The sequence below is a fragment of the Limulus polyphemus genome, unplaced genomic scaffold (genome assembly GCF_000517525.1).
Source record: "Limulus polyphemus unplaced genomic scaffold, Limulus_polyphemus-2.1.2 Scaffold4567, whole genome shotgun sequence".
NCBI classification, from domain to species: Eukaryota; Metazoa; Arthropoda; class Merostomata; order Xiphosura; family Limulidae; genus Limulus; species Limulus polyphemus.
Window position 1 is genome coordinate 18,483 of NW_013670177.1, and position 9,139 is coordinate 27,621.

The following is a 9,139-nucleotide window of genomic DNA, read 5'->3' on the forward strand; positions in this document are numbered from 1 at the left end:
TATTTCTTCCATCATTAAACATCCTCAGTCTGATGACCATTATTACGCGTTGTTCGAGACACCAAAATCGCCGTTGTATATATATTTTATGAAAGACGATGAGTTCAAGCTTACACTACACGTCTCTACAAACGTTCCACACACTCTCCACCATGCGTGGACTTTGGTCTCCAAGGCCAGAGTTGCAAAGGTTTGCTGCGATTTTAATTTCTCCAGTTATCTTTCACATGAAAACTCACCGATTTCCACTTGTAGATGGCAACTTGCGAACTTTTGACTCGTTAGTCTTCTTCAATATCAAATCTTGATTATTACTTTGTTAATGTTTGCGTGAATTATTCCCAGCTTCAACATAATTATTTTTTGAGTCATTTCTCTGGTTTAATATGGAATTTAGTTTCAGAGCCTACTGCTGTTCTAACAATGTAAATTTATTAGCCTAAATGAAGGATAATGAAGGTTCTTTTTTTGAATTGCTGGGCCCTTTGACCTCACATCATTTTACAATTTGTTTGTTCAAATATATTTCCTAGAAATGTTTTTTTTCTTCTTTTTTTTTCGTATCTTAACACTATTGCACAGTCGAATATCGACTGTGAACCGAACATGTCGCCTGTGGCGCCACGGGTGAAATGCGTAGTAGCTCGCCACAGCATTAATGTCTACAAGTATGTCCGGTATTAAGTACATAGTGATGAATTAAACCAGCACAGTGTTTGATTTTATAAGTCTTTATACGTATATCAATCATCTCAATAATGTAACCCACTCGATTCTCAATGCCGGTTTAAACACTTATGGGGCCCTTGGCAAACCTCAGCGAATGGCCCCACATATTTATATTTCCATATTTACCCACCCCCCTATTTTACGATTATAGCAAATTTACATATGTATGCTATTTACTTCAAAGCAATGCTTTGCGTGCCTTTTGGCTGGCAAATGTGTGAATAATATCAGTGTGGTCAATACTGCCAAAAATGTTCTATTCAACACTCGTTATGGAAAAAAGAAGGCTTAGCTTAGAACAACTTGTGTATAATGTCATGCTTGACAATGATATTCGGGTTACTTTTCCTAACACAGAAATTACTTTGTACATCTATCTCACACTAATTATCACTAACTGTTCTGGTGAACGATCTTTTTATGAAGCTGATCAAAATCTTGCAACGGACTACTATGACTCAAAGTCGTCTCACAAATCTTATATGTTTTGGATACTGGTCACTAAACGTTTCATGAGCTGACACCAAAGGAGGCTTTTCGTTGTAAGGCTCTTCAGTAGTGTATCGACAGGCTTTTGGTAAGTCTGTAACATCGACTAGCAGCCTACAGCAAAATATGGTCTCTGTTTGGATTCTTTATTAAACTTTCCAATGATGGACCTTGATTCCATTAGAACTTCTACAAGCGTGATCTGGATACCAACTTTGTTGATGAGCTATTTCTGTTCTAGTCATTCCTCTCTTTTTAGTTTAGAAGTAAAGTGCGTGAATCGTTGTAAATTATAGTGTGTGTTTAAGTTAAAGTGACTGTGGAAATTAAGTGTATTGCAAAGTTGTATTGAGAAATAATAAACTAGTTTTATTTAAGAAAGGACTTGTATCGCTAAGGTTTCATCCAAAAGAAATTATTCGCGAAATTAACAAACGACCAGAGACGTAACAATATATAAAAAAGACAGACCCGTATATTCCCATTGAAATAATTCAACGGTAATTTTATCACAAACTAGCTTCCCGACCAGTCAAAAATAACGGGTTGGCCATTTTGTATATATATATTGTTACGACAGCGGAAGTCACGTGACGCTGGTAACACGTAATGAGTATCTCGAACGTTCGTGAAGGCTCGAGCGTTTGCTATACTCGCGCTTTTACAGTATATAAGCCGGCAAATAAGTGACGGCAAGAATTGAATAGCAGACAGGGAGATAGAGACAGATAATCGAGTCAAGCCGTATACATAAATAAAGAGTAAAGACTTTTTTATTGTTATTATTAACAAGTAGCCTTAATCTTCGTTGTATTGAAGACAGTACTCTATCATTACTCAATATCATTAAGAGTAAATTGAATATTACTGCAATCTTTACTTATTTCAGTGTTTGGAATAGAAAACCAAGCTCTCCAATAGTGATGGTAAGCATCTATGTGTATGTTATCCATCATTTTAACGACGGTCGAGTAAACATTTTCGCAACAGCCTTGTTATAAATAAATGACTGAATGTTACCTCAAGATATTGAGGGGTTTTATTGAACGCGCAAGCTGCTCAAAACCAGTTGCTGAGAAAAGGAAACTAAACCAAAAGGCTGAAATGGGCTATAAACAATAGAAAGAGAAAAGCTAGGGAAATATGTTCTGTTACACACGAATTGTAGTTTAAATTGTTCAGGTTTGTTTTTTATTCTTTTTGATAATTTCGGTGATATAACAGCAAAATAGTTTAATTCAGAAGTTTTATGACATTGAGTTGTAGCCAAAAGCAAAATAAATTCACCAAGTAATGTTTAAGCTAAGCCTTATGTTACATTTTATGCATTAGGCCTTATTCTTAAATTAAACTACAAATAGGCCTACTATTACTAACGTTATAGAGTCCGAGTTTAGAAAGTTTTATGACATTGAGTTGTAGCCAAAAGCAAAATAAAATTCACCAAGTAATGTTTAAGCTAAGCCTTATGTTACGTTTTATGCATTAGGCCTTATTCTTAAATTAAACTACAAATAGGCCTACTATTACTAACGTTATAGAGTCCATGTTTAGAAAGTTTTAAGTGGTAAATAAATGTTAATTAATAAATATTATTTTGGTATTTTAAAACATATATTATCTACTTGGCCTTAAAACATAAAGTAAAATAAACGTTTATTACTACCAAATATCTTTTATCCTTTGTACAGTCGAAATAAGTGAAGTGTAGGTGCATGTTGGAGGTATAGACGAATCCGTTTTAGTTTATTTCTATAATTTTATTAATCATTCAACAATGGTTTCCCGTCATTTTTGACGGACTTTTATTCTTGTCATACAATAAATGCGGTGAAGCGATACTTTGATGATAAATTAAGCCGATTGAATAGCCACAACCATAGCTTGGCTTACACAGTGTTCTGACGTGAACATTCTTGAAGCTGTATGGGTTTATGTAAAAATTAAGAAGGCCATAAAAGCGACCAAACAACCCATCTGAATTGTGAGAACTAATATCTTGCAGAACAACATTTCACGATCGTACATTGCTAAGTATGGCAGCATGAAAATCAGGTGCAATGCTGTGTTTAAAGCAAAATAGTTGATATACAAAATACCAGTGCACTGAATGATTTATTTTGCTGTCATTTTATATGTATATATTTCCACAATGTTTAGCACCATTAAAAATTCACCACCTACGTTTCACTATTCATTGTTTGTGACTCATGTATATACAGGGTGTCTATAAAGTCTTTTTACAATTTAAAAATTTTATTACAAAGGCAATTGATAAGATATCTTAATCAGACTTGTTCTATTGTACTCGGTGGTTTTCAAAGTTTTTAATCAAAAACCAAAGTGAATTTTTGGTGTGGGATTATATGCAATCGAATTATTGGTCCATTTTTCTTCAACGAGAGATCAATTACTGCAAATGTCGATCTTGACCTTTTGACTGAATATGTGGCACCACAACTCCAGGACCTTCAACCGACCATCATTTTCCAGCAATATGGTGCCCCACCACATTGGGGACTGCATGTTCGTGAGTTCCTCAATCAAACATTTCCAGACCGTTGGATTGGAAGGGATGGACCAATTCCGTGACCACCACGTTCACCAGATATCACACCTTTGGATTTCTTTCTATGGGGCTATGTTAAAGATATCGTGTATCGAACAAAGATACGGGACATTACTGAACTAAAGCAAAAGATAACAGATGCGATTGCAACCATTGATGAGGCTATGCTACAGCGAACATGGCAAGAAATCGAGTACCGTCTTGATGTGCTTCGTGCGACTAATGGTGCCCATATAGAGATGTATTAAATGAGGTAAAAAAACTTTGAAAACCACTGAGTACAATAGAACAAGTCTGATAAAGATATCTAATCCATTGCCTTTATAATAAATTTTTTAAATTGTAAAAAGACTTTATGGACACCCTGTATATATCACTAATGCGTTTCCTTAATCATTTCCATTACTGTACCTCTCACCTGAAAAAAACTATCTTAGATATAAACGAAGTCAGTTAGTAGACCAAACAGATTTTGATCTATGAATCTAAATACTTATCTGAAGTTAATAACTAATAAAATCAGTTCAATTTTGAATCTAAACTTTTCTTCAATAAGAACAAATATGGCTTTAGAATGAAAAAAAAATTAAATAGTATTTTTGGTTTAAAAAATAATAATACCGGTTATTAAACCGTTGCCTGCTTTTTAAGTCTGAAGAATACCTTTGGAAAGATATAACAAAACGTATTATGTTGTAAACTTATCCATTATGGTCACCACTATGTAAGTTCCCTGAATTTTTTTATCTTTAAGAATCATCGCATAATTTACAACAAAAAGTTTTTAAAATCATATCGTTCAGAGGTTCTTCATGGTAGTTTCAGCAGGCTGTCATTTTTTACCTTGAATGACCTTGAGCCTCTTAATTTTGAAGGTAACGTGGCAATCTAAAGAAGTCTGCATGGAACAAGTAGAGCCTCTAGTAGTATAGAAGTGATATCGAGAACTTATGCAACTTTTAGAGTATTATATCCAATGGTAACTAGTGCCACCTATCTATTAATAAAAACAACACAAAGACTCGCACTTAATATATTTATATACAATACAGTACAGAATTTCAGTTAATAATCTCAGCTAAATGTCTTGCAGAGTAAATATTGCCGATTATTTCACGGTTAATTTCTTTGTTTACAAACTGGTGTCCAAAAGTTAATAGTATAATTCTTCCAGCTCTAGTAATAACTTCTGACTTAAGAGGGCAGCAATGCATCAGTTATATATTTAAAATATTCCTCTGGCTAGTAATTTGATTTGTTTACAAACAAAAGGTGGGTGGAATTTTCAGCAGCCATCTTCCAATAAAAATCTGGTGTGTTGTGACCAAAGAAATTTAGTTCTAGGTCAAACCACACAAGGATACTTCCGTAACTGGTAAGGCAAAAATGATTTTACACATAGTACTGTGACGTTAACAACTGTGCAAATAAAACTTGTTCATCTAAGTGTCTGTAAACACCATTGGTACGATTAATAAACCAAATATCCAATGGTAACAATGGTCGAAATTCATGAGAAATGAGTATGAAAGTAGTTCTAAGGTAGGCTTAATTGTTATTATAGCAATGCTAGAAGTATAAGAAATAAAACAAATGACTCCAGAGTGTTGGTAGGAACGGAGAATTTTGATATAATGGGAATAACTGAAGCATGGTTAAATGTAGACGATATTGATGACAAAAATTTCTTTGAAATACAGGGTTATAGGTATTTACATAGGGATAAAGTACTAAAGAGAAGGGGTGAAGTGGCTTTATACGTAAAATGCGAGTTACACTCAGTTGAAGTTGAGGATAACAAAGATAATAACAAGGAAATTGTATCAATTTGTGTTTTCCATTAACGAATATAAAGGGAAAAGGCTTTTAGTGGGAATTTGTTACAGACCACCAGATGATACTGATGAAATTAATGAGAAACTTTACAGTGAAATTAAGATTTCACCTGCTAATGAGGTCATAACTATGGATGATTTTAACTGCAGGCATAGAGATTGGGAAATGTTAAAGTTAAACCATGAAGGAGAAAGGTATTAGTAATTGTTAAAGATGTTTCTTTTTTCACCAATTGGTCAAGGAATCTACTAATTAGCTTCTACGTTTTCTTCGGTTTTTGCTAATGAAGATTGAAGCAGTATTCCTCATATTGAACAGTTGATAGATGGAAACAAGATTATTGCATTAATTCTGAGCTTGTGAAGAAAAAATTGAGAAGTTTAACGAACGATAAGGGTCTTGGGCCAGATAATATTTCCACAAGGGTATTGAAGGAGGTTAAGATTTGGATATGTGAACTAGTTACTAATATTTTTGTAAGTCCTTGAATAGTAGGCAGATGCCAGAGGATTGGAAGTTGGCTAATGTTATTCCTCTTTCCAAGGGAGACGATAAAAATTGTCCCTGTAATTATAGGCCTATTAGTCTTGCATCAGTGGTGCGAAAAGGTTTGAAAAGTCTGATAACAGATGCTTTGCAAAGTCATTTAACAAACTTTAGAATGTCATTGGATAGTGAAAATAGTTTCTCTAAGTGAAAATCTTGCCTAAGAAATCTTTTGACATTATTTAAAAGGAATATTACTTATGTAGATGAGGGTAAAGGTGTATCTGGATTTTCAGAAAGCATTTGAAAAGGTGCCACATAAATTGCTTATAAAAATTATCTCTATAGGTGTGGGTGATAAGCTAGCTAATTGGATAAAAGAGTGGTTATATGGAAGAAAGCAGAGGATTGTTACAAATGGAGTTTAGTCAAACTGGATTAATGTCACAAGTGGGGTACCTCAGGGCTCAGCCTTAGGGCTTTTGCTCTTTTTGATCTACATCAATGACATAGATGAAGGAATGATCAAGAAACTACTTAAATTTTCTGATAATATTAAGGTCTAGCTGTGAAGAGGATTCAGATCATTTAGTGAGTTGGGCAAATAAATGGCAGATGGGTTTTAATTATGATAAATGCAAGATAATACATGTGGGGTATCATAATTTGAATTATAAGTATAATTTGGATGAGAATAACCTTAACAGTGTTATGAAAGAGAATGATCTTAGTGTCGTGGTTGATTAGTCTCTTAAGCCATCCAAGCAGTGTGCTATTGTTAGTGGTAGGGCAAATAGTATTTTAGGTTGTATGTATAGAAATATTGAATAGACGTCTAAGGAGGTTATAACTTCATTGTATAGGTTACTGGTTAGGTCACATATGGAGTATTGTGTCCAGTCTTAGGCTATTTACGTTAGGAAGGACATTGAATTGTTGGATAGGGTTCAGAGGAGGGATACTAGAATGAGAAGAGGTTAAGACCTCTGAAATTGTTTTATCTTGAAAAGAGAAGAGTTAAAGGAGATCTGATTTAAATGTTTAAAATTGTTAGGGGAATTGATAGTGTTGATCCATCACCTTTTTTCATACCTAATGATGAGAATAGTAGGACTAGCGGACACAAGTATAAGTTTTGGCAGTGTAGGAGTTATCTTCAGCTAAGTCAGTTCTATTTTTCTAACAGGGTGGTTGGTCTTTGGAACAGGTTGCTTTCGGATGTTGTGGAGACAGTAAATTTAAACGAGTTTAAGAGAAAGCGTGATAACTATATGAACGATAAGGGCTTGCTTTCAGAGTTTTTCTTTTATATAATAGTTTTAGTTTAGGTTAGAAGATGGGACGGCCTAGGTTTACCAATAAGTCCCTTGTTGTCCCTATACATTATATTAGGTTAGGATGATTCAGAGTGGTACCCGGTTGGTCACGAAAGCTTTATTTATTAACTCGTAGACAGCATTATAGTTTTCTAACAACTGAAAAGGAAAAAAATTTCCAGCTAATTTTAATAAAAATAATTGAACCTGTAGATACTTCTTTTATTGCCATAGAAGTAATTATACACATTTTAAGATTTGTTTGCTTTAATTCCAGTTCCCTGCAGTTGTATCTAATGTGATCATGCAATGTTTACAAAAATTATTAATCAGTCTATATATTTTCCCTTTGTTTCTTTTAATTATGTTTACGTCCAGTGTAATAAACAGTAACTTTTATGATTATCTGTCATTAAATCTGTTTTTTTTTCATATTCTTTTTCTAGTATCTTAACCATACGCACGGGCCTGATATGGCTTAGTAGCTATGACACTCGACTCGCAATCTGCGGGTTCGAATCCCATCGTCGAACATGCTCACCCTTGCAGCCGTGGGGGTATTATTATGTGAAGGTGAACCTCAATATTCGATTAGAGTAGTTCCAGATTTGGCGGTGGGTGGTATTGACTAGTCCATGGATAATGGAGCTCTTCGCGAAACTCAACAAATAAATACACAATACGTATACTTTTATTTTGTAGTTGTTGTTGTTGTTGTTTTCCAGGTAACGTTGCTAAACAACTTTCTTATAGTACTATCAGTTCCTGTAAAAACTACAAATATTTCGTCTGCTGAATAAATGAACATATAAATGAAAGTTTTATTTTGTAATTAATAAAACTGCTATTTATTTGCAGACGAGATTGGCTGTTCCAAACCGGAAGTATGTAAGGAAATATGTGGAAGTGAAAACGGATGTACTAATGTTGCTTACCCGTTACTGGTGATTCATTTAATGCCTCACGGTATGTAAACAGTTGTCGTTGTTTGTTATTAAGCACAAAGCTACACAATGGGCTATCCGTGCTCTGCCCACAACGGGTGTCAAACCCGGTTTATAGTGGTATAAGTCCGCAGGCATACCACCGTGCCACTGGGAGACATGTAAACAGAAATGTCCCATTGTTTGTTTTTTTTGGTAGAATTTTTTCTTATTAGATATATAGATGGAGAAATAACTACATTTCTCATTAAGTAGTTTCTATTTTTATTTGTTAAAAAACGGGAAAATCATTTCATTTTGAGATGTCTTATATTTATTTTATAAAATGTATTAAATACTTTTTTCGTCCAGCATTTAAAAGCGAGATATATGTAATTTGTTTCCATTAAAAAAACAAAACTTTCCAAGATAACTCCATATATTCCAAAGACTGAGATGGCAAACGCTGTTATAATTATTATTATCAAAAGATATAATTTCTACAAACAAAATTATTTATTGGGATTATTTTGAGAAATTTAAAAGTTTCAAAATATTTTCGACATTTAGAGTTAAAAACTACTCTTGTGAGATTGAATTTTTAAATTAACTGCTTCCGTCTTGTTTCTTTAGTTTTGGTGTCCATACTGAATGCGACACCGTTAAAGAAACAAGACAGAACCAATCAAAACATTCGACACCGCTAAAGAAACAAGACAGAACTAATCAAAACATTCGACACCGCTAAAGAAACAAGACAGAACCAATCAAAACATTCGACACCGCTAAAG

General features: G+C 33.9%; 1 protein-coding gene across 1 annotated transcript in view; it reads left to right on the forward strand.

Annotated features, from left to right (window-relative positions):
- LOC106471359 (sodium/glucose cotransporter 4-like) overlaps nt 1-9,139 on the forward strand; it is a 27,991-nt gene that overhangs the window by 3,702 nt on the left and 15,150 nt on the right. The window contains exon 3 of the mRNA XM_013931959.2: nt 8,284-8,391. Coding sequence (XP_013787413.1) covers nt 8,284-8,391 — 108 coding nt within the window. The remainder of the gene's footprint in view (nt 1-8,283; nt 8,392-9,139) is intronic.